The sequence below is a fragment of the Lithobates pipiens genome, unplaced genomic scaffold (assembly GCF_037356315.1).
Source record: "Lithobates pipiens isolate NorthernLeopardFrog02 unplaced genomic scaffold, aLitPip1_a1.2 Scaffold_16, whole genome shotgun sequence".
Taxonomy (NCBI): domain Eukaryota; kingdom Metazoa; phylum Chordata; class Amphibia; order Anura; family Ranidae; genus Lithobates; species Lithobates pipiens.
The window spans coordinates 320,726,896-320,753,491 of NW_027507748.1; the positions used below are offsets into that span (position 1 = coordinate 320,726,896).

The window sequence follows — 26,596 nt, forward strand, 5'->3', positions numbered from 1 at the left end:
TTTGTTATATAAGATTTAAAGTGTTAGTAATTAGTAAACCCATATTTTTTTCTTTAGAAAACAAACATGTCATGCTTACCTGATCTGTGCAGTGGTTTTGCCAAAAGCAGCCTTGATCCTTCTCTTCTCAGGTCCCACATTAGTGCTCCTGGCTCCTCCCCAGTTTGCTATTGGGGCACTTGTGCAGACTCACTTACTAGCTACCCGTACCATCCTCACTGGCTGTTGTTGACAGCAGTGGGAGCCAATGGCCTATGAGGAGAGAGACCCTGCTCTCATGCACATCACTGGATCAAGATAGGGCTCAGGTATGTATAAGGGGGGAGGCTGGGGGAGAAATCTACATGCAGAAGGTTTAGAGAGTGCATTGAGTTAGAAAAAAAAAAAAAAAAACCTTTAGAACCACTACTACACTTTTATCAATTTGATGGATTTATATTTTTAATATTTTATAGTGCTGTGGTATTAAATTGTGTTTTCTTGGATATCTAGGGGGATATTAAGTGTTTAGTAGCTGAGGGGCTGAGAAATAAGAACGTGCAGGGTGTATCATATTGATTTGTATGAAATAAGTTGGCAAGCAACATGCTAATAGAAGAGAGCCTATGAATGACCTCATTATTCTATTTACTGTCCAATCAGCAGGTTGGGGCAGAGAGAGTAAGCCACTTCATCCCTTGTACAGTGTACAACTGTAACTTACCTGTGTAAATCTCAGAACTGAATGGTCAAAAATGCCAATTCACTGGCAGATAAAACAGTTCCTATATATGTTTTTGATCTGTGTATTTAGAGGTTTGCCTGGCATTCAGATTTAATTCTCAAGCACCGATTTACTGTTGGAAATCTCAAGATGGCAAGTTATTTAATGTATTCAGAACTTGTGTTAAAAGTAACCCCTTGTGGAACATGGTGGGCTCCATTTGTAAACACATTTTGGGGCCCTCTTTCTTGGTGTAAACCCTTCATTTTCACCCAGGCTCCTGTCGGTGTTCTTCCAGAATGCTGTGTCGACCAGCAGCTACAGGGGAAGGTTGAAGTGCAGGGTCAAGATGGCCACCATGCTTCCAGGGCCATCGTGGATTGCATGGAAGTGATGAAAAGGGGGTGGTGACAATTCGGAGCATGTGCAGATGCTCCTTCACCAAAAGCATAGTTAGGTAATTTCACATGAACTGTTGTGATCGTCCCCCGAAAGCTACTTCGAAAGCGGTATTTTTCGGCCTATTTCTGAACGTGTGTACTAGGGATTAGGGAGCTGCACAGGGAGGGTTGTCACCATCAGACAGGACGTTTTGAAAAGCCTATTACTAGTAGGGTGATCATGGTGGAAAATTGTAAAAAGGAAGGGAACAGGAAAATAAATGACAGCAATGAAACTAGTATTTTATGATTTTTAGATACACTTTAAAAAAAAAAAAAAAAAAAAAAAAAAAAAAAAAAAGCATATATTTTAAAAAGAAAAAAAATTATTTTGTGTTTAAACTGTATTTCCAACTCTCAATACAAATGCATTCCACAGCCAAAAATAATCTGCATCGTTGTCTTTTATTCCTGTTTGAGGTACGGTACATAACTAATATACACATTATTTAGCTCACATATTTATGCTGTGCTGGCATATTCTGCAGTGCTTTACAAAGAACCTAGAACCAGACAAATAAGTATCTGTTCTCCAGGGGAGCTCACAGCCTAATATATTGGAAGCATTAGAGGGCTATCTCCAGGACTTTTACAATAAATACAATACAGAAAGCGGCAACAGAAGATATCCTTCACAAAAACAGTTTTTTTTTTTTTTTATTGTGTCGTTTCACCCCTGCAGGATGGAAGAAGCCAAATGTGCCCATGTACCCACATCACAGGCATCAAAACGGTCATGCTGGCTTATGGCAGGATGACATACATCTATTTAATATAAATGATTCAGCGTGTCCAGGTAAACAATATAGTAATCAAGATAGTGGAAGTCACATTACTTGCAATAGTTGTACATCATTATGGCACAATAAAAAGTAAGCATTGCATTGTACTGCTGTGCTAATCAATATAAAACACACTGTCTAAAATATAATTTACCTTTTTACCCTTTACAGTGGTATATAAGGTGAATTGTTTTTTTACTGCATTTTGATAAATAGCAGTGATCATCTCTAAGCCAAGGTTTCATCATCAAGAAAGAAGCAGAGTTTAGTATGGGAGTTGACACAAGACAAGCACAGGAGGCAAGCCTTCATTTCACACTGCCATTATACCCTTATTACTAAAATAAAGCAAGTCCGATACCCATCTTCCTTAGCATCTCCTATGTGGCATTTGATGTACTTTCATTAGCATAGCACATCATAGCGCCATCAAGTCTACCATTAGGGATACTATGATATAAACTATTAGGTTGTATCTTAATTGTTCTAAAACCATGGCACAGATTAATTATGGTATGGTACACTGTTACCTAGGTCCATGCTCAGGAAACACTGAGGGTCAACAAAGTGAGTGGATTATACATTGTCTTAGGATAATGCTAATATGTATACACCTAAACTTGGGTTTAAAGCAGTTTAACTTTCTATTTTCAAATGCATGAAGTTGCAAGTAAAATAAAGGAACACTAGGATTGTTACCACAATGTGTCACTGCTCTATTTAAAATAAATACATGTCTTTTATAAAAATGGGATTACTTACGGTGTTTTTATTGAATTGCATATGTACTGACTAATGTTCTGTGTTACTGTGTTCATTGTTGGCGCCCGATACATAGAAGCTAATAAAAGATTGGACAAAAACCATCTTATTATAGTTTATCATAAATGTCTAAGAACAATAATGGCAGGAGTGATAGAAGGGATACCATCATTTTGTGTGCACATACAGTATTTGCAGCATTTTCCATGCAGACAGTTTATTGATAAGGCCTTATTGTCTTCAAGTAACAATCAATGAGGAACAAGGAAACAATTATTTTTATGTTGCTCCACCTAGTGGAGCAAAAAAGGCAATTCAACCGCTCCTTCAGCAAGTATTAAGAGGACGAGAATCCCCCACTACTAAAAAGTTAGCTTGCAGAACATTGGATGGCACACTTGTGATTTGATAAGGCTGCTGTCCCCCAGCATAAAGAGAAAATTCTCCAGGCTCAAGAATCCAGTTGCTACTCCAAACTGCTCGCTGCCTAGGTAGGACTTTTATAGAGACCTTTACAGAACTGTCTACTGGAATGGTTAACCGTTGAACTCCTACCAACTGCCAACGAGGAACTGGCACAGAAGCAGTCAACCAGCTCATATACACTTGGACCACCTAAAAATAAAACACATTGATCAATAAAATAATTTTGAGGTGAAAGCTTGGCCTAGTTAGGTATAAATGATATCACATATTAAGGATTACATGAAGGAGTGCATTTGTAACAAAGCAAGAATGGATAGTCATCAGCTTTCAGTTATACACCATTTTTCTAAACACACCACAGCCCACCCCATTCGTAAAACTTTGTCTGAGGTGTGTAGCTAGAGGAGCCCTCTGACATGTATTATACATTTCCAATGAAGTTTATAGAACTAAAACGCAACCTGCTATGGGCAAAAAAACTTGCACCAGTTGAGAAAAGCACAGATGTGAACATGACTCATAGGAAATCATGTTCAATGGACTGTAATGCGTTTCTGCAAAACTGAAAAAGCACTGCAAAACTCAGAGGTGTGAAGCTAACCTTATGCATTCTGTGTATCAAGGTAAAAAAAAAAACCTTCTCTAAACAGGATCCCCCCCTCCATACTTACCTGATCTCGAGCCAGCACTGTGCCCAAGAGCAATGTCTTTCTCTCTCCCCTCACTGGACATGGAGGCATCACAGTACAATAGTATTCTCCTATGCTCAAGGGTGGTGTAATGGTGTTGCATGCATCACACAATCTTGGAGGTTCAAAAAGGAAGCATGGGTATTGCTGCCCTCTGAGGGTCAGGGGAGAACCCAATGGAAACACTGTAAAACAATGAAAAAAGAGGGCGCACCAACCTAGCGCATTACCCAAGTAGTATCTTTACTAACTCACTTCTCTCTATGACTTCTTTATCACCAATGCATTTAATCTGCTCGCCAGTACTGAAACCTGGCTTCATGAATCCGACACTGCTTCTCCTGCTGAAATCTCCCATGGTGGCCCTTCTCTGGACTCACTCCCCCAGACCCAATGGATGGAAGGGAGGGGGGAGTGGGAATGCTAGCCCCACAAAGCACCTTGCAGGTACTTCACCCACCTCCCTCTGTCACTTTCCTCATTTGAAGCACATTGCATTTGTCTTTTCTCTCCAGTTTCTCTAAGGATAGCGGTGATCTACCGTCTCCCTGGACTAGTATCAACCTTTCTTAAGGACTTCTCTGCCTTGTCTTCCCTACTTTCTCTCTTCTGAAATCCCCACAATCATTCTCTGTGACTTCAACCTCCCTGTTAATACTAACACTCCTGCTACTTTCAAACTTCTCAGTCTAACTTCCTCCTTTAACCTGAAGCAATGGATAAACGCTTCTACTCGCTCTGACGGAAACACCCTTGACCTTGTTTTCTCCCACCTATGCACTCTGTGCAACCTCTCCAACTATCCTTTCCCTCTCTCTGACCACCACCTTATTAGTTTCACTCTCACCCCCTTTACCACCTCCTCTCCCTCCAACCTCCTATCAGTTACCTGTAGAAACCTTCACCTCCTCAACCCTTCTCATCCCTGTCCTGCACACTTAAGTCTACAACACTTCACTGTCATACTCCCTAGACAAGCTCACCCCCTCACTACACACAGAATCAGGCCACGACCCCTACAACCTTGGAAAACAGATGGAAGTCTGAAAAAACATAGCAGCGCTCTTGAGTCCCTGTGGTGTAAGACAGTCTCAAAGATTTCAACATTTAGAAGTCTGCCCTCCAAAAATACAATTCCTGCCTCCTCACTGCCAAGCAGACCTATTTTATCACTCTCATTAACAACTTATCATCCTGTCCACGAGATCGCCAGTTATTTCAAACATAAGACTGATGCAATTCACGAGGAGATCTCCAACTAACACCCCATTGTCCACAGGTACAATCATTACCGTATATACTCGAGTATAGGCCGACCCGAGTATAAGCCGAGGCCCCCAATTTACCCCCAAAAAACTGGGAAACCTATTGACTCGTGTATAAGCCGAGGGTGAGATATGCCTGTCCATCCCTGTGTGTGTGTCCATCCATCCATCCATCCCTGTGTGTGTGTGTGTCCATCCATCCCTGTGTGTGTGTGTGTCCATCCATCCATCCATCCATCCCTGTGTGTGTGTCCATCCATCCATCCATCCCTGTGTGTGTGTGTGTCCATCCATCCATCCATCCCTGTGTGTGTGTCTCCATCCATCCATCCATCCCTGTGTGTGTGTGTCTCCATCCATCCATCCATCCCTGTGTGTGTGTGTGTCCATCCGTGTGTGTGTGTGTGTGTGTGTGTGTGTGTGTGTGGCCTTGTGTGTCCAGCCTACCTGTGTCCCGAGCCTCCGTCCGGTCCCGAGCCTCCGTCCGGTCCCGTCCCGTCCCGAGACTCCGTCCGGTCCCGTCCCGTCCCGAGCCGAGCCGAGCCTCCGTCCGGTCCCGTCCCAGGATCACCGCTCTTCGTCGGCGCCCATTCCCCTGTTCAAATGCCGCGCCTCCCTGTCTGATAGGCGGAACACAATTTCCCAGCAGCCTGTGTTCCGCCTATCACGGACATCATCTCATCCTCGTCCGTAGTACGAGGATGAGACGATGTCCGTGATAGGCGGAACACAGGCTGCTGGGAAATTCAGTGTTCCGCCTATCACAGGCGAAGGCGGAGCCGGAGGCGCGGCTTTTGAATTATAGAATGGCCGCTGTCTGTCTGCTCGACACGCTGATCGAGCAGGCAGACAGCGATGACTCGAGTATAAGCCGAGGGGGGCACTTTCAGCCTCAAAAAAGAGGCTGAAAATCTCGGCTTATACTCGAGTATATACGGTACTTCCTTTATTCAACCCTGCCACTATAGGCAAGATTGCTAAACTTTTCTCTAGACATCCACCTTACCACCTGCCCCCTAGACCCTATACAAATTTGACCCTAGACAAATAGTTTGCCTTTCATTTCTATTTTACACTGAATGTGTGGTTTTACAAGGGGAGGATTTACATATTCTTTAACTATACATTTAGTCGTTTTCCTGGAGTTTAGCTTTAGCGCACACCATCAATCATGCATTTAGCGCACAATCCTTTAAAGTTGACCTCCAGGCAGATATAAAAAAAATGAAAGCAGTTATGTATTTAATACAAATAATGAAATAGATTTATTTTAAATGGCACTATTATAAAAATCTGAGTTTGTATTGATTTCAGCCTCTTGCAATCCCCTGTACAGCAACACTTAGACTGGGAGAGGGAGGGACAGTACTAGGGGCCAATTAGTTATGCTGCATTCACATATGCTATAAATGAACATTCTGACAGGAAGAAAGCAAAAAAGTTGACTCCATCAATATGCTGTAGTTCTTTTACTGCCCAGTCAAAGGATGGGCAAGGTAAAGAGGTGGCATTGCTGTATTGCATTACTTCAGCAGAAACATGTTAGGTCACCAGGCTGTGTGCTATGTAAATGTTCGGACTGGATGAAAATAAATAAATACAAATCCTTTGTCAGTCAAGACAGATTCCATATATATATATATATATATATATATATATATATATATATATCTATCTCTTTTACTTGTGTATTTAACTGCTTGCAATATTCAGAAAATATACATCTTAAACATGGACGCCAAGCAAAACATGAAGCATGAGTCGTTTTATTCTTACCTCATCCCCCATTCTCAGGCCGGTATTTTTCACATTCACGGACAATAGAAGAGTGTCACAAAGATGCAAAAGACTTGGATTGACTTCCAGATTACTATAATGAAATGTGGTGTAGGAAAGCCCATAGCCAAACGGGTACAGAGGAACGTGGCTCCCATAATACCGGTATGTCCGCCCTTGCATTGTGTAGTTTTCCATGGCAGGGACCTAGGACAGAAGGCGTTTCAGAGATAAAAGTTATCATGCATACAATATAGTTTTATTCATATCCTTTTTTATATTTGTCCTCTCCTTTTTTGGTAGGTAGCCATGGCGGCTGGTGTGGCATTTTTGGGGGGGGGGGGGGGGGGCTAAACAAACCTCCTGACCGCTCGCCAATCCTGCACTTACCCCATCCAGGTAGCTTCGACAGCTTCCCCAGCTTCTCCTCCTGGCCAATCTGGTCGCTTCTCCTCCCGGCCAATCCGGTTTTAGGACCGGCTTCCTGTCCTGATTGGCAGGGTGGAAAAGCAGGAAGACAATAGTGAATGTTGATTCACTAATGTCACAAGTGGGTGGGCTCGCGGCTCAGTCGTCTGTACCCCAAGCCAAACCTTTTTGAAGCCAATTAGAGCCTCTGGCTCTAATCCTGTGATAAAAAAAAAACCTGGTAGAAATCTAGGCATCTGGCACCACACATGGTTGGCACAGAGATTGGGGGGAGGTGCCCCTTATGGACCAGCCATCGCTATTAGGTAGGATTTTCTATTAATGGTTTTCTATGGTCTATAATCTATGTGCCAGAATTCTGCCTCTTCACCTTATACAGCATTGCATCTTTTTCCTGGTCTCATTCTATGTACACCTGATAACAACAATACCAATGCAGTATGGGGCTTAATGTAAATTTCTAGCAATGCATATGAAAAAAAAAAAAAAAAAAAAAAGTGTAGGAGAATCCTTGGCATTGACAAGAATTGTTCACTACTTTCTGTTACTCCACTTCATCGATCAGAAGACCTACCTGCTCCATGCCTGCAGGCCAGGTGGCTGGCAACCTGCCTGCAGGATTTGCCTCTTCTGTTCCTATTAAAACCTTAGTAATAGCTGTGCCTGCTGCTTGTGCAGGGAAAAAGCACTCCAGAATGGCATGCACATCCTCACTTTCCTTGGCCCAGGAAATGTCCACGGGACCAGCATTAAAGAGCAACAGAATAACAGGACGTCCTGAAGCTGGAAGGTTATAAGAAAAAAAATCTTATTGTAACAGGATGCTACAAGGGTATCAGAGAATCATACAAACCATACCGGTGTCAAAGTACTTTAAATACAACAGCTAATAAATTCTAATGATAATCTTCTGTCCCTTAAAATCTAAAATCACAAAGTGCTCATCCACATTAAAGTAGCTATAAATTTCATGGGAAGACTGATTTACAGCTTGGATGTTAATATATTATAATGCTTAAAATTAATTCTGAATGGTTGATATGCTCCTTGCATTGTTTTACTGATGAACCCAATGGTACTGCATGTAAGAAAATCAACCCCTTTGACACTTGGTGTTGAATCACAATACACTAAACCTTAAAGCAGTCGTATAGTCAAAATTTTAACTTTTACCTACAGGTAAGCCTGGAAGACACGTCGAGGCAACGTGTCAGCTACCTTGGTGTGGACCAGGTGAGATATCAACATCTCGTTCTAAGGTACATACTAGCTCATTATAGCTTTTGCCTTACAGGTGTAGAAAAAAAAAAAAAAAAAAATAAAAAAGTGTCAGCGGTTTTACTACAGCTTTAATCTTTATCTAGAAAAAATGAACTGCCATTGTTTGTAATCCCAGGTCAAATGTAAAGAGCCTGCTTTGGCAGAATACATTTTTCTAAATTCTTTATTTTAAAGCGGACCTTTATGCATAAACAACTTCATAGAAGATAAACAGAAAATTCCCTATCAAACACTTCGCAAAGCATTCGTTTGGGATAACCCCGCCTCCTCTCCTCCCCTATAGGACCCCACTCCCATAAATCTCTCAGAGGCCACGTTCCATAACTAGGCTACTCAAGACATTGGGGGGGGGGGGGGGGGGTTACTCCTGCTGCCATGGAGTCCATCAGGAAAAGAAAATTACGGTAAGTATTTGATAGGGGATTTTCAGTTTTCCTGACAGATTCCATGGCAGCATACGTATAAGAACTAACTCGCCAAACACCCAATGGGCGGACAATGCTATCCCAAAGGCTTTAATTTGTACAGGACAACTGTCAACAGACAGGACCTGCAAACCAAAGTAAACAGAGGATAAGGAAGCAGACTCTACACAATAATGAGCCAAAAACTAATTGAGGACCACAAGGCTGCCCTACAGACTACTTTGGGAACATGCTGCGAAGCTGCCCAAGATGTAGACACTCCTGGTTGAGTGAGCAGACACTACCTCCAAAAAGGAGCCAAGTCAATGGCTCTGTGAGCCTGTTGGAAGGCCTAGGCCATCCGTGCCACAATCATCCTAGATTGAGGCACGTTCTTCTGTCCTTTCTGGCAAAAGAATGAATTCTGAAGCCTGAAGGAAGTTGTAGATTTGTAGATAGAACATCAAAATCTGAAGGATTCCTGGAACTGAAGGAAGGCACTCCTGGGAGTCAATTCAGGATTCCATGTTTACTAGACATGCGCTTAAACAACTAAGCCACAGTGCGTCCTCTTCCACGTCTAAAGGACACAAGTTAGAACGCTAAAGGTTGGCTGAACAATTTCTTGGCTCCCATGAAAGACTAATGCACCCTTGGGAATTGAGTCAAGCATAGGTAACAGCACCGCTCGAACTGGAAAGATAGTTAAGAAAGTTCTCCATGGCCAATTAATCAGTCTCAGAGGCTTTTTATGTCAACGTGATAGCCAGGAAAAAGGCAAACTTGACAGAGAGACCTTTAAACAGAGACAGCCCTAGAATACTCCGCTCCAATTCCCGAGGGGGAGTTGAGAACACGAGGGAGACCATTTGGAAAATCTCCATTTATTCCGAGGTCTGAGCCTAGCGGTTCTCTTGAAAAATTGTTGGACAGGAAAAAGATCGCTAGACCGGGATACAACTGTGATTGCCGATAAAGCTGACCAATAGAGCCAGATCTAAATCTGACTGGAGGAAGCCTAGAATGTTTAGAACATCTAGATCACTACATGGTCTGTCAACAGCAGACATGTATTGAACAACCTTTGACCAGATTATCCTGTAAACTTTGTTTGCGTTCAAACATCTAGTATTCAAGAGAGTGAAGGATGACTTGAGGAGCAGCCGAGGAACTCCAATCTCAAGAACCAGACCGTCAGACCCAGCTTCCACTTGACCCTTGTATCCATAGACACTGTAGTGCCAATCATTTTAGACACTGAAAGGCGCGCAGGTGGGAAGAAGACAGGGCCAGGAATATTCTGCTTCAGAACATTGGGATCCAGAGTCCCGGCAATGGTCCTCTTGATTATATTGAACCGAGCTCCGATTCACACAGAAGACTGAGTGAGTTCCAGGTTCCTTTCCAGATTCAGCTGCCATACAGAGCATTGCCAGCAGCTGCCCTTTGTTTTGGGACAGGAGGAGGACATCCACGCAACTATGCAGGCATATGCTCCTTGTTTTGATAAAACAGAAAACACACAAACTGCTGCCATGGAATATGTAATATAAAAGTATACATCACCGCACACGGCATAAACACAGATCTGCAATTCAGTCCTGCTTCCACGATCAAACCGGACCAGGTATGCTGATCAGCCGTACTTGGGACAGATAGGGCCACCCGCTAGTAGCTAGGCTATGTGGCCAATGAGCCGCTTGCCTGCCAATGGCTAGGCTTCAGCTCTTCCAGCGCCTCTTCCATTTGCCCACTCCATACCGCACTAGTAGCTAAGGCTTATCTGAGAATCGCAACCTGTCTTCCCAGTAGTTGCCGTTGGCCGGTCCTGATCGTGGAGAGAAAAAATATTCAGGTAATCGAATAACCAAACAGGTCCTTAGGAGGAGGAAAAAAAAAGAAAAGAAAAGAAAAAGCAGGCTCTGGTTCAGAGCAAAAAGATTTATGGGAGTGGGGTCCTATAGGGGAGGAGTGGTTGATAGGGACCTGAACCCTGGACCCTCAGGTTAAAGGTCTGATGCTCCACCGACTGAGCTATCCGGGGCTTCAAAACGCTCCTTACAAAGTGCCTTGAACCAGGAATTCCCCAAAAGAGGCTCTATATGAAGGACACTCCCTCCTAGAACCAAGGGGGGACTTGCTCATGTCTTTCTGAGACATAGAAATAAAAGAGGGCAGCATAAAATTTAAAAAGAAAAGAAACACCAGCACTACTTAAGAGGACCACCGGGAGTGCCCCCCCCCAGGATCAATCTCCACCTGGATCCCAGACGCACTGCCCTTCCCCCCGACCACCTAGGGGAAAAAAACACCAGTGGAGCTACTGGTTATAAAGTAAGGGGACCCCTCCCCAGGGTTTTCCTTACCTTTGAGTGGCTGGTGCCGTTAACTCCAGGAGCTCCTGAAGCCACTGCTTCGGACATTCTCATGTTGAGGAAGAGTGGTACGAACGTGCCTCCAACAGCTGCCTGTACAACTTAGAAAGAGAGGCCGCACCAGCCGAACGCTTGGTCCTCCTTCCGACCGCGTCCGGAACCGGAAGACGCGGGTCCAACGAAGATGTCCGCCCCCACCAGAACTGACGTCGCCCGTCATCTGGTCCGGCCTCCAGCTCCAAGCCGACTGCAAACACAGGGGGACCTTGGACGTCTTCGTTGCAGCGCCCCACTGGGCGAAACGAAAGGATGGACCTCCCCAAAAACTTCCTGCTTTCCCCAAGCGAAGATTGGAGTGCGTGTAAAAAAGGTCAGTACAAGAGTTCAGCTCCCCAGCCGACCGGACTGCCTAACCCGTTGAAGCACCCACCTGGGCGAACGAACGGATGGACCTCTCAAACTTCCTGCTTTCCCCAAGCGAAGTTTAGAGCACATGTAGAACGGTCAGTACGAAAATCCAGCTCCCTGGCCGACCCGACTGCCGACCCCGTTTTAACACCCGACTGGACGAACAAACGGATGGACCTCACAAACTTCCTGCTTTCCCCAAGCGAAGTTTAGAGCACATGTAAAGCGGTCAGTACGAAAATTCAGCTCCCCGGCTGACCGGACTGCCGAAAGTAGACCGATAGACGATCGGACTGCCGAGTGAGGCCGGAGCTCCGCTCGGATAGCTTCAGTCTCGCCAATTGATTTAGCTAAGGTTCCTTAGCGGTGTCTCCCCACCGGAGGAAACACCATAACTGAGGGACGGAGAGAGGAGGAGGCTTAAATTGTGAAATTGAAGGCGGTGTTTCCTAAGAGGGGAGGAGCCAGTGTCTCTCAAAGGTGGCTGTCCTGAAAGACGAACTTGGGAAAAAAAGTTTGGGGGTTCAGTTTCCTCCAAATAAATTTAAATTCAAGTACCATCTACAAAAACTAAACCTGTAGTACAAAATAAATAAATAAATGTTAAGATTTACCTGAGGCTACAGCATCTCTGAGTAATGTGGATTGGAAACCAGGTAGAGATAAATTCATTCGATCTATCCCCTCACTTTCTACAGTCACACCTAAGAGAAAAACAACACTGAGAATGGGCCAAGATTACTCACATCACTGTGCCTATATACAGTATTGATTAATTTGCTGACATTTGCAAATATATTTGTAGTTTATGGGTATTATATACATACATTTAGATTATAAACATTTTAACCTCTTAATAAAATCAACCAAAGGAAAATAACCTTCCATGCCCACCAATATGGACCATTGAATCTCCACACTAAGAGCCCACCATTGATAAGCTATTTAAGAGCAGCATTTCAAGCAGATATTATCCACTTGCCAACCGCAATACATATATACATCCATTTTTGATCTTTTGCTTTCAAAGGTAAAGAAGAGATTTGGAATTCTTTTGACTCCAGATCTCTTCATAAGGAGAACCCCTCATCCTTCTTTCTATCACGTTTACATGCCTTGTAATAGGAGTAAAACGTTTAAAGCATCCCCAGAAGTGAACGCATACGCAAGTCTTGCATGCATATGTAAACAGTGTTCGCACCACACCTGTATCGCCACAAGCGCAATAGTTTTAACGTTAGACATCCTCTGTAACTCTAAACAAGTAACCTGTTAAGACATTTAAAATGTCACATATGGAGATTTTTAAGTACCGTAGTTGGTTGCCATTCCACAAGCGTACGCAATTTTAAAGCGTGACATGTTGCTAGGTATCTATATATTCAGCGTAACCTCATCTTTCATATTATACAAGAAAATTGGGGCATATATTGTGTTTTTATTTCCTTTTTTTAAAATGTATTTTTTCCAAAAAAATTGCAAATACCATGCGACATAAAAAATGGCAATGATTGCCATTTTATTCTCTAGGGTCTCTGCTAAAAAACATATGTTTGAGGGTTCCAAGATTTTTCTAGCAAAAAAAATATGGATTTAAACTTGTAAACAAAAAGTACCAGAAAAGGCTTGGTCTTCAAGTGGTTAAAACAGAACTCCAGTAATACCTATAACCCCCAACATACCCCTTCCCCTCATTCATTATCAATATCATTCTCCATTAAGACCTTAAAAATAAATAAAAAGTGGAAATATTGTGACTGATCCAGTTGCGGCCGAATTTCAACCCATCTATGGCCAGCTTAAAATTTTAGATAGGGCTTCTCCTTGTTCCCATAGATATAGAGGGTGGGAGGCTCCTTTCACATGGATCTACTATAGTTTCCCCGCAGAGCGGTTCAGCTCAGTGTACCTGCAGTTTTCATGCAGGTTACCATGTTTTGCCATACATTTCCATTAGATTGGCAATATTTACTGCGTTTTCTGAATGCGGATGAGTGTGAAAGGGGCCTAAAGGAAAGGTAATAGACAACTATGAGGGTTAATATGAAACTGAACTATTGATCTGTAAAGGACAAAACATGCACTCAGTTTTAGCTGTACTTAACAGATTATAGATCTCCTCAGTCAAATGTTTTTTTAAATTAAAATAAAAAAAGATGTTATACTTACTTGCTCTGTGCAATGATAGTGCAAAGAGCAGTCCCTTACCTCCTCTACTAGAAGAGCCCTGCAGGCACTGCCTGCTTCTCCCTGCTATGGGTGCCTATTTAGCAAGCTGTGTGCTATAGGGACAACTGTGCAGGTACTCCCGAGGTGGGATGTGCACATCCGTAGACAAACACAGTGTGGGTAAGCCACGCCACTCACAGGAGTTCAACTGACAGCAGCAGGAGCCTATGGCTCCCACTGCCCTCAGTGTTTCCTGTGAGATTAAAATTGCACGTTGGTGAAATTGTGACTATGGTACCTAAAATTGTCCATAGGTAATTCTTTAAAAGCCTTTACAGGTTATCAGTTTAAAGTTAATCACAAATTAAGGCCCGAGAATTATTGCCCTCACTTCCACGTTTGCGGTGATACCTCATTGCATTTGAAGGGGTGCTCTTAACAACATTTTTATTCATAGTTCATTTTTTTTTTCAATTTTTAAATGTTAACACTTTTTTTACTTAACTGTTTTCTTATGACAAGAAGGTAAGCAAGCCCCTTGTGATACCTTTGGTCAGTGACATCTACTTCTTATGGAGACATTAGGGGTCTATTAGACCCCTGATGTCTCCATTGCCCTTTGAAGCAGCCGATTAAAACAGACATTGTGTTTGATTCTTCCTTGCTGTCCCAACTGCTTACTGGGATCACAGGCTCCCTGGAGGAATGGGAGAGTCCGTGAACAACCAGAGGGGGTCCTACCCAGCAGTACAACCCCATTAAAGCCTCCCAGATCACTTTTTATCTGACAGCTGATCAGCAACTGAAAACAAAATAAAACACAGTACAAGGATCATGTCTGCAGCTGAAGCCATAATCCTGACATAACCATTTGCTGAACAGGTAGTTTATAAATGTATGCTGGATGGCAAATGAGTAAATGTATGTACCTTATAATTACAGCAATGTAGTATAACTTAAATCCTTACCAGTTCCAAGGCATATAATGGTTATATCTACAGATTGGACCAACTCTTTGATCTCATTGGAGTGGTAGGTTTCACACTTAGCATCTTCACAGCCAGCTGCAAAACTGACCTGCACTGGAAGCTCTGCAATGCCATCCCTAAACAGAAAAAAAAAAAAAAAAAAGATTCGATACATATATCAGTAATGCCTTCACTGATATGTCAGCAATCTAGCATTACAAAAAGGAGCATAAAAACAGAACTCCAGCCTAACCTTCAGTCTCACACAGTTGTATATATTTCTCTACTGTACAGAAAATGCTTACTCTGATTTTACTGCAAGTCAGAAAAAGCAAGCTTAATTTGCTGGCTAGAAGATGTCCAGCATCATCTAGCTCTTTTCTCTCCAGCCTTAAACAGCCCATAAATTATGCAATTTTCATTCCTTCTACCCAACTTGATTCCCAGATCAACAAAATAAATGTTGATCGGGGCAGTGCTATTGTGTTCTGGGGAGCTTTCCCAGCCAGCAGAACACAATTATTACTGCTAGCGGCTATAGCCTTTGGCATCAATCGTATGTAAAAAATCAGACAGGCTTGCTGTACCCAAGTCGATTGATGGAACGACTTTGGTACAACCTGTCTGCCCATAGATAGATCGAATCTCAGCCAGTCCCTGCTGAACTGGCCAAGATCCGATCCATCTATGCTTGGTTTAATTGTCCCTGGCCTGCACCTTTCTTTCACTGAATTTCTACTCTCAGTCGTGGAGGCTCAGTCTCACATGGGCTGTCTGCAATATTCCATCAGGGCTGAGGGCTCTTGAATGGGGTAGTAAGGCAGGGTGCTGTGATGTTTTCAGGAAACAATGTACAGCACAATGCTAGCCCCCTCCACCATCCATTATCTATTCACATTGCAGAAGCATAGAGACCCAGTGATTGTGCCACTGGGTCTAAAATAAGGTATGTAATGAAAACGGAAAGGTTTTATTTTACAAAAAATGTATTACCATATGGATAAGTGAAAAAAGGAGGGAAGACAACATAGAAGCAGATTAAACTTAGGTTTAAAATATTTGATAACCATACAAAAAAAGGCTAATATCCATCTATCTATATGTAGCACTACCCCTGTTGGAGTTGCAAATGTCAGGATTCCCCACTGCTACACAGCCAGTCACATAGCATCTTCAACTTGCATCCAAACACTGAAACAGTTTTTTTCCCTTGATTTATTAGAGGATAATAACTTGGATGTGAAACTTGACAAAACAGAACCAGGGACAACTTTCTCCCTTGTTTACAGCTTTTACTCAATTCTCCTGCACAAATCGTGATCCTTTGCACAGCTATGCTATGCTACTTCTACTCCCTGTAGAAGCTAACAGTCTTTTTGTTAGCTCAGCAACAGATCCTTACAGGCTAGGCACTGCTTCCTGAACACTTTTAGCTCCCTTGTAGACCCGGTTTTCAGCTCCATTTCTTGCAGGAAGTGCTAGCCCACCTGGCGGTTTTTCTTCCCAGTCTACCCGACTGACACACAGTGAAGATCTCCCATGGCAAGGTTAGAAGCTGTCTTCAAGAGAGGCCTGCTACAGCTAGCAGTCTCTCCCCTTGTCTGACCCTGCACTGTACTGATCTACTTACTTTCTCGTTATGATCCTGCTGCTTCTCTGGAAAGTTTTCCTCCAACTGCCTCCTGTGGTATGATCCTTCCAGGCCAGCCACCCGAGCTCCAGCTCAAAGTAGAAACCCCCCCCCCCCCCCCAGCAGGGGTCTCTTGAGGGCAACCAACAGACTTCCTCAGCACTGCTTCTCCATCTTCCACCAGACTCCTCTGCTGGCAAGGCTCATGTCTATTTAAGAGTGCCTTAGTTCCCTGCCAGGCCCACTTCCTAGGGATTGGCTAAGGGTTCCTAAATATGCAAGACAACCCTCCTAGCTTCCACCCACTAATTTCTAGAATATTGTCCAACATTCTAGAACCAAGGGGAGGCACCAGAGCTCCCTGGATGAGTCACCCAGCCCCAACCTCTAATAACCATGACCCAGATTCCATGGCTCAGGCTTAGCCCTAGGTCAGACTATGGTTTACTTGCACTACTTCTAGTAGCACACTAGAGGGTGCTACACTTCTATCTCTCGATCTATACTTTATTACCAAAAGTACTGGGACACCTGCCTTTAAATGCACATGACCTTTAATGGCATAAAAGACTTAGTCCGTAGGGTTCAATATTGAGTTGGCCCACCCTTTGCACCTATAACAGCTTCAACTCTGGAGTGGAGCCTGACTTCTCAAATGTGCTTTCTGAAGAATGGTCAAACATTCCCATAGACACACTCCTAAACCTTGTTAACAGTCTTCCCAGAAGAGTTGAAGCTGTTATAGCTGAAAAGAGTGGGCCAACAAGTCTTGGTATGCTGACGCCTTATAAGTTCCCTTTACCTGAACTAAGGGGCCAAGCCCAACCCCTGAAAGACAACCTCACACCATAATCCCTCCTCCACCAAATGATTTAGACCAGCGCACAAAGCAAGGTCAATAAAGACATGGATGAGTGAGTTTGGGGAGAATTAGAGCGCAGACTGCAAGCCAGACCTTCTTGTCCAACATCAGTGCCTGACTTCACAAATGTGCTTCCTGAGGAATGGTCAAACATTCCCATAGACACACTCCTAAACCTTGTGGACAGCCTTCCCAGAAGAGTTGAAGCTATTATAGTTGCAAAGGGTGGATTAACTCAATACTGAACCCTAGAAACTAAGACTGGGGTGCCATTAAAGTTTGTGCGCGTGTAAAGGCAGGTGTCCCCATACTTTTGGTAATATAGTGTGTCTATCTATCTATACATTACTTAAAATGGACCTGAACTGTGGAAGCTGTATCAAAAAAGGCAAGCAAAAGACAAGTCCCCATAGGTTGCCAGTAGCTGATCTCTTGCCCTTTACTGACTTACAATGCCTTTTTCCGCACTGACTGGTGCAGTAATATTCATGATGGGTGGGAAAAATAACAGATCTATAATATGAATGAGATTCCCATTGCTCCCATCTTTCCCTCCAGTAAGGAGAACAGTGAGCAGCACTAAATCTCTTGAGAATAGCAGTTAGAGGCAGCAGTGTCTTAGATGATCTCACACTGCAGATATATACTGTACATCATTGAGGCACAAGGCACTCAAAGTGCACTGCTATTTTTCTGCAGGAACTAAAACAGAAACAAGACACTTTTTGGTTACTTCTTGGGCATACATTTTAAAGGTTTTTTTTTAGAATTCAACAAATTGTCACTTTTTGAGTTGAGGTTCACTTTAAAGTAAATCTGTACTGTACAAATGTAAGTTGCCATTGCTGATCTCTTTCTGAAAGAGATCAGCATGGAGCAAGTAAAGCAACATTTACCTGGGAGTTATAATATACTGAGGATCTGGATATGGTTCATAGTCTCCAAATAGTCCTTTGGAATTATTGGCAAATGGGCCAATTACCTAAAGCAAAAGCATTATGATAAAAAAAAGAAGTTAATTACAAAATCCATAAAAACATAAAAGCATGGCACCTCGAGAATGTAAAACTCCTCCCTTGCAGTTGGGCTGCCCCCGCAATGTAAGAAATAAATACTCATTTAGGTTTTTTAGGATGGCAATAGCAGTTATACTTACCCGAATATTCACTCCCTCAGCAGACAGCTCTGGCAGTGAACTGCCCTTCCACATCCATGGGGTCCTTCTCGGTATGGAGAACATGTGACAGAACTAGGCATAACAGCTATGCCACCAGAGACTCAAACCTTACAAAGGACTTTCCTTTTATTTCTGATGGCTGAATGGTGATCACTGAAGGAAAGGAAGGTAAGTATGTGCTGTCCTTAGGAAGTCTGCATTAAAGTAAACATGAAACTTGCCCAGCATGGTCATTGTTAAGGTTAGTGGGTATAATGAAGTAATTGGAAATACTGTAAATGGCTATAGCTTCTGCTAAAGTAATGTTAAACTTCTGTGTTGTACTGGATTAAATAAATTTTTTTTTTTTTTTATATTTGAACAAACAGCCATAATAAACAAAAACATCTGTTTTTCCTGGCATGCAACGAGTTCTCATTACCAAAAACTGTATATAAATTGTTTCTATGGTGGCTGTTATTCTGTAGCTTCAGAAACTGTCTGAGACACCAACAATTTGTATGAGGTCGCCTACGCTCTTTCCACCACTACTCTAAGCAATGGTTACCATAGAAGAAGACAAATGTCATAACTGGTCCAGGATGCGAAGAGTGCCAGAAAGGACATTCATCCAAGAATTCCAGATTTTTTCTGCTCATTCCACCAACATAACATCATAATGTGGTTTACTTTTTATTTCTATAGTGCTATTCTCCTTGGGGACTCCAAGTACTTGGGATCCATCTAAGGCACATTTAGTTGAGCCAATTTACCTACCACCATGTCTTTGGTGTGTGGGAGGAAACCTGAGCAGACTCACACAAGCACAGGGAGAACATGAAACTCCATAAAGACAGTATCCTGGTTAGAATTCAACCTGGGACGTTTAGTTCTGCAAGGCAGAAGTGCTAACCATTAAGTCACTGTCTTGCCACCTAAGCATTTGTGTTTGTAAGTGACATTATTAGTAATAAAGGGCCATAGATTCACCCATAGTGAAAAAAAGGTGCCAAGTTCAGGACATTGATTAAATATCAGAATTTAGCAAGCTGACCATATACCTGGAGTCAATAACAGTCTTCTTCAGACCCAGTGTGATAGGAGATTTAAAAGATGTGTGTAAACCCTACAATTTACTTCTCTCATTTTTACCATTTTCATTTGTTAAACTGGTTGTAAATCCACAAAATGAGAAATGAAGAAAGCATATCCTTCTAAAGCATGTACTAGCCCCAATCCAATGCACGGAGTGTGATTTCTGTCTGCTTTCTCTTCCCTCTGCTATCCGCATGGGTCACTTCTGACAAGTTATACAGACACCACAGAATCCCAGAGACAACCCTCCCCCTTCCAGCACACAGAGGGTGATGGATAATCTCAGCTGTGCATGTTTACCTATGAGACATGTGCAGAGTAGGGTGTGTCAATTTCCTCCACTCAGGTCTCAGATTACACCCAGCTCTGTACTTTGCAGTGTGCCACAACCAATTCCCCCCTCGGTCTCTGGAAGTTCAGAAATAACCTTAGATCTGTGTGAACTGTCAATGCCCATAGGAGGTAGACTGTAGTTTGTTTCATCTCTGCGTATCACCCGAGACCAGTTACTGCACTTGGTATATGTAAGGGTTTATAACCATTTGAAAATAAGTCTAAGCATTTTGTTACATCTGTTTTTAAGTGCACAATAAAATAATACCTATTGATCTTGTCAGAAATTTAGAGCTATCCCATGTTCTGTTCTCTCTCTGTTATCATAAAGCCCTCCTTGTTCTCATCTTAGACTACATGTCAAAAAGTCCTTCCACTATGGATAAAAAGACAACGGGAAAGGTTGAGTGGTTTAGTAAAAGACAATGGGCATCACTGACACCTGGGCATGGCTGCATGCAGTCAGCCCACAAAAAGAAATGAAGTGCTGAGGGCATTCCTGGCAGATCAACAGGTATATTTCTTTGTGTGCAGAACTTTTTAAAGGGATAAAACATTGGCAAATGTTCATGTATTTCAGAAATACTATATATTTTTTTCTGGTGCCTTAACATATACTTTTATACATGTTTTAAACATATGAAGAATTAAATTGTCTTTTTGTGTTTTGCAATTTTTAATAATACAGAATAAGACAAACTCCTACCCCAAACTTCTTTCCTTTGATGCTCCGGAAATCCAGTGGTAATGTGTCCTTAAGATTCTTTAGCAGAACAAAGCTCTTTATAGCAGCTTCCACTGCAAGGTCTCTGTGTTCTTGGCTCTGAACAGAACTCAGGTCTAAAGCACTGTAGGGATTCATATCTGGAGGGTCAAACTCTCCCAAACGCATTCGAGTGTAAAATAAGGGATATAGTCGTTCTTTCACTGTCTACAACCAGACAATAGCCAGTAATCAGGCCCAGTTTTCATACTTTACAAGAAAATAAAGTAATCAGAACATAAAATACAAAGTATGCTTTTCACAAACTTGATGTGTTCATTTTGGATGCAGTACAGTTTTATCCATCACATCTGCAAAACAAAGTGCATCAAACCTGTAAACCTAATACTAAGGTGTCTACTTATTAAACATTTGTTGCATGAATGCAAAAAAAGATTAGTGCAAGTTGAATAAAATTTCAGAGATTAATACCTGCATTTCCAGCTAGTGGCCAGAATGCTGTATCGTTCTTTCCTTGAGGCATTTCAGAAAACTATACCACATTTTGGCCACAAGATGGCACTGTCGCTGTAGGCTACATCTTCTAGGAAAAATAGGGGGCATTTTTGATCAACTTGCACAAATGAGTACAACAAATGTTTAATAAATAGACACTAAAGGCCCATACACACAGTCAGAAAATCTGAAGATAAAAACTTCATCTGATGAATGATCTGCAGATTTTCTGATTGTTAGTATGCTGCTTTTGACAGCCGATTATGAATTTTAGGCAGACAAAAACTGGATGTGCAGGCTTGAAAATTTTTGTCTGATGTGACCACAACATCTGATTTTCTTTTCATTAGTACAGTTTTCTGACAAAGAAAAAATCTGAAGAGCAAGACTAGGCATGCTCAGAAATGAAAGAGCACATACAAAACAATTCAACACATTACGTCACTTCTGACGTTGAATTCTGTCGTCAGAAAATTTTCTGATGTACCTCTTCACTTTCGATTTGAGACTAGCAACAAACAAAAAACTGATGAAAATTTATCTAATCTGACCGTGTGTACAAGGCTTAAGCATATACACTCACAGGCCACTTTATTAGGTACACCTTGCTAGTACTGGGTTGAACCCCCTTTTGCCTTCAGAACTGCCTTAACCACCTCAATACAGGGCACTTTCATCCCCTTCCTGCCCAGGCCATTTTTTAGCTTTCCACACTGTCACAATTTGAATGACAATTGCGCACTTATGCAACACTATCCAAATACATTTTTTATCTTTTTCTTCACACAAATAGAGCTTTCTTTTGATGGTATTTAATCCCTGCCGGGATTTTTTATTTGTTTTTTGTAAAAAAGGACCAAAAATTTTGATAATTAAAGCATTTTTCTTATTTTCTGTGAGTAAATTTTGTAAATAAGTAAATTTTCTCCTTCACTGATGTGTGCTAATTAGGCTGCACTGATGGGCACTGATTAGGCCCTAATATACTGCACTGATGGGCACTGATTAGGCCCTAATATACTGCACTGATGGGCACTGATATGCGGCACTGGTGAGCACTAATAATTGCCAATGGTAGACACTGATGGGCAGCACTGATGAGAGGCACTGACTGGTTGCACTGCTGGGGCTTTCCTTTAATCAGGGCACTGGCTATGGCTCTTTATAGAGATCGAGGTTCCTAGTAAACGGCGCAATCATGATTGCCGTGCTGGGCACGCAGTAACGGGCGCTCTGGGGTGCAGTCATATGACATCCTCCCAGAGCGAGAGCTGCACCATCCCTCCATCATTTGATGGTGAGCGGGCAGCAAGCGGTTAAAGCACTTGTTCCATTAAAGCATGTTACACAGCACAGCGCTTGTGCTGTGTAATTTGCCCCCCCCCCCCTGTATAACCAAAAAAACCTGAATGATCCTGCCTGGTTCTGCCCTCCCCCTGTAAACTGATCATTGTTCATCATGGTTGTTGAGCCCTGACACCGTGGTCAGTTTACATGCCTCCGTCACCCGCAGCTCTCTTCTGTCCTCTCTCCCCCTCCCCGCCTGTTAGCTGCTATCATAACTATAGTATAATCATGCCATCACCTCTGTTAAACAACATTATGTGTCCCAGAGTCTGTGCTATATAAAAAAAAAATGCATATTGTTACCTTATATCAGAGCGTCTCCCGATGCTCACATGACCGGAAGGCTCTCTCTTCTCTCCTCCCCAGCTGCCGTCAGCAGGAGTTCTCGGCCCCGCCTGCTGTAGCTGTCAGCTGGACAGAGGAGAGAGCCGAGGAGTCACGTGAGTGCTGGGAGATGCTCTGATATAGGTATAAATCGGCATATTTTTTTATATAGCACAGGCACAGGGACACAATGTTATTTAACAGAGGGGATTGTATCATTAAACTACTGTAGAGTAGCTTAACAAATGACTTTAATTCTTCATGGCATAGATTCAACAAGGATGGTTGGTCCATATTGACATAATAGCATCACACAGTTGCTGCACGTCCATGAAGCGGATCTCCCATTCCACCACATCCCAAAGGTCCTCTATTGGATTGAGATCTGGTGACTGTGGAGGCCATTGGAGTACAGGGAACTCATTGTTATGTTCAAGAAACCAGTTTGAGATGATTTGAGCTTTGTGACATGGCGCATTATCCAGCTGGAGATAGCCATCAGAAGACGAGTACACTGTAGTCATAAAGGGATGGACATGGTCAGCAACAATACTCAGGTAGGCCGTGGCGTTTAAATGATGCTCAAGTGGTACTCAGAGGCACAAAGTTACCAAGAAAATATCCCCCACGCCATTACACCACCACCACCAGCCTGAATGTTGATACAAGGCGGGATGGATCCATGCTTTCATGTTTACGCCAAATTCTGACCCCACAATCTGAATGTTGCAGCTGAAATCCAGACTCATCAGACCAGGCAATATTTTTCCAGTCTTCTGTTGTCCGATTTTGGTGAGCCTGTGCGAATTTTAGCTTCGGTTTCCTGTTCTTAGCTGACAGGAGAGGCACCCGGTGTGGTCTTCTGCTGCTGTAGCCAACCTGCTTCAAGGTTCGATGTGTTGTGTGTTCAGAGATGATAGTCTGCATACTTTGGTTGTAACGAGTGGGTATTGGAGTTACTGTTGTCTTTCTATAATCTCAAACTAGCCTACCCATTCTCCTCTGACATCAACAAGGCATTTTCTGCCATACAACTGCCGCTTACTGGATATTTTCTCTTTTTCAAACTGTTCTCCGTAAACCCTAGAGATGGTTGTGTGTTAAAATACCATTCGAGCAGCATTTTTTGAAATACTCAGTACAGCCTCTCTGGCACCAACAACCCTGCCATGTTCAATGTCACTTAAATCCCCTTTCTTCCCCATTCCGATGCTCGGTTTGAACAACAAGTCTTCATCACCACGTCTAGATGCCTAAATGCATTGAGTTGCTGCCATGCGATTGGCAGATTAGAAATTTGTGATACCAAGCAACTGAACAGGTGTACCTAATAAAGTGGCCGGTGAGTGTAAGTTACCATTATATACACCCTTAATACAAAGTGAAGGATACTGTACATAATTTACCTCCATAGTGATATTTCCATTTGTGACTGCATCTTTTATTTTCATGAAAACATTGTCCGCCAGATTGGATGCCAGCTCCAAATTACATCCAGAATTGACAGAAACTGGAAACAGAAAAGTATAGAATGACAGATTAAAAAACATCAATCTTATTTGGTCAGTGTTTTTTCTATATTCTGACTCATGTTGCTTGCTTTGCTAATTAGCAAGTACATTATTATTATAATACAGGTAATATATAGTGGCAACAGTTTGCACAGCACTTTACAACAGAGACGAAAGCCAGTGAAATTCTTTTAAGTTCCAAGGATATATTTTAATACATGGCAAACTCCGAACTTACCTATTGCCGTTTCCAAGAAGCTGCTGGTGTACTTGTGCTCCATCATGATATATTCAAGTGCGCCCTCGTCACTGACAACATAGCCTTCAAAGCCCCATTCTTTGCGAAGGATGTTTGTTAAGAGCTTTTCATTTGCACAAGCAGGAACCCCATTCACTCTAATAAAAGACAACAATATATTAAAGTGTATGTAAAAAAACAAAACAAAAAAAAACTTCTATTTACTTCCTTTTTGCCTATTAAATATTTTAGATGGTTTTTCTGCTATGGAAGTGCAGCAAGTACCTATAGTCTCAAGGACAACAATTAGCCCTCCTAGTTCGTATCTAGTGACTGCAGAATGACTGGCCCGAATGTTGTGGAGATGGGAGCGTAAGCAGGTCTGAGAATTTGGCAAGATAAAACTGGGCAGAGCTATCAACATTTAACCACTTTAGTACCACTCTTTAGCCAAAGAAGACAGGTACAGAGCAGGGTTATAGTTCATTAGTTTCCTGATGATCAGTGCAGCCCCATCAGCGAAGAAGAAAAAAATACTTATTTGCAAAATTGTTATAACAGAACCTAAGAAAAACAATTATTTTTTTTTTTTGCTAAACAGTGGTGATTAAATACCACCAAACAAAGGCTCTATCTCAATAAAAATTTCATATGGATACAGTGTTGCATGACCTCGCAATTGTCATTCAAAGTGCGACAGTGCTAAAAGCTCAAAATTTGGCCTGGGCATGAAGGGGTTGAAAGTGCCCAGTATTGAAGTGGTTAATTCTAAAAAATGTTATGCGTTTGCAATCTCAACAGGACTAATGCAGCGTACACAGGACCAGACTTTTTCACGGCAAAGGTCAGACAGAACCAGTGCATCGGACAATTCGATCGTGTGTGGGCTCCATCAGACCTTTGCTTGCCAAAAATCTGGCGAACTTTAGAAATAGAACCTGTTTTAAATTTTCCCGCCGGAACCGAGAAATCCGTTCGTGTGTGTGCTAGTCCGGACGGACAAAAACCGACACTAGGGCAGCTATTGGCTACTAGCTATGAACTTCCTTATTCTAGTCCGGTCGTACGTCATCACGTTCAAATCCATCGGACTTTGGTGTCATTGTGTGTGTCCAAGTCCGTTCATTCGGAAAGTCCGCCGGGAAGACTGTCGGACTTAGTCCGTCAAAAAGTCCGGTCGTGTGTATGCAGCATTAGAAGCTGAATGCATTTCTGGCAGATCAACAGGTATTTTTTTCTGTACTTTTTCTGTGTCTTTAACCACTTCCCGACCGCCGCACGACGATGTACGTCGATAGAATGGCACGGGCAGGCATATTGGCGTACATGTACGTCCCTGCCTTCCCGCGGGTCGGGGGCCCGATCGGGCCCCCGCCCGGTGCCTGCGGCGGTCGGTATTCGTTCGGGAGCGATCCCGGACGAGGGGGCGGCCATTCATTCATGGCCACCCCCTCGCGATCGCTCCCGACGAATAGAAATCCTTCGTGACATCACTTCCTCTCCTGTAATGTAAACACAGGAGAGGAAGTGATGTATTCTCTCCTCCGTGTCGGTATTTTTCGTTCCGACACCGAGGAGAGAGGATCGGTGAGTTGCACCAACACGTCACTACACAGTAGAACATGCCAGGCACACTCACACCCCCCCGATCACCCCCCCCAATTACCTCTGCCCCCCAGTCACAGTGACACCAATGTCATTTTTTTTTTTTGCATTGGTGTCATTTGTGACTGTAATAACTGTTAGGGCAGTTAGGGTTAGCCCCCTTTAGTTCTAATGTACCCCCCTAACCCCCCCAATAAAGGTTTAACCCCGTGATCACCCCCCGTCACCAGTGTCACTAAGGTTGGGTTCACATTGCAGCGGTTTATGAGAACGAATGTGATTCGCACCGCACTGCAGTGCAAATCACATCCGATCTCTGTGCGATTCGAGTTCAGCCATACAGATAGTATGGCTGAATTCGCATCGCACCCGCCGCACATTCGCACGGGACCCTTTTTT

The 26,596-nt window shown here is 42.8% G+C and overlaps 1 protein-coding gene across 2 annotated transcripts in view; it reads right to left on the reverse strand.

The window, feature by feature from the left end:
- Nucleotides 1-1,529: 1,529 nt before the first annotated feature.
- LOC143982734 (uncharacterized) overlaps nt 1,530-26,596 on the reverse strand; it is a 111,872-nt gene continuing 86,805 nt past the window's right edge. For both annotated transcript variants that reach the window (XM_077481705.1, XM_077481707.1), the window contains exons 7-15: nt 24,593-24,750; nt 24,250-24,353; nt 20,660-20,884; nt 18,266-18,351; nt 14,878-15,014; nt 12,355-12,444; nt 7,847-8,055; nt 6,844-7,050; nt 1,530-3,302 (exon numbers count right to left, since the gene is read on the reverse strand). In XM_077481705.1, the coding sequence (XP_077337831.1) occupies nt 3,015-3,302; nt 6,844-7,050; nt 7,847-8,055; nt 12,355-12,444; nt 14,878-15,014; nt 18,266-18,351; nt 20,660-20,884; nt 24,250-24,353; nt 24,593-24,750 (1,504 nt within the window). In that variant the 3' untranslated portion in view covers nt 1,530-3,014. The remainder of the gene's footprint in view (nt 3,303-6,843; nt 7,051-7,846; nt 8,056-12,354; nt 12,445-14,877; nt 15,015-18,265; nt 18,352-20,659; nt 20,885-24,249; nt 24,354-24,592; nt 24,751-26,596) is intronic.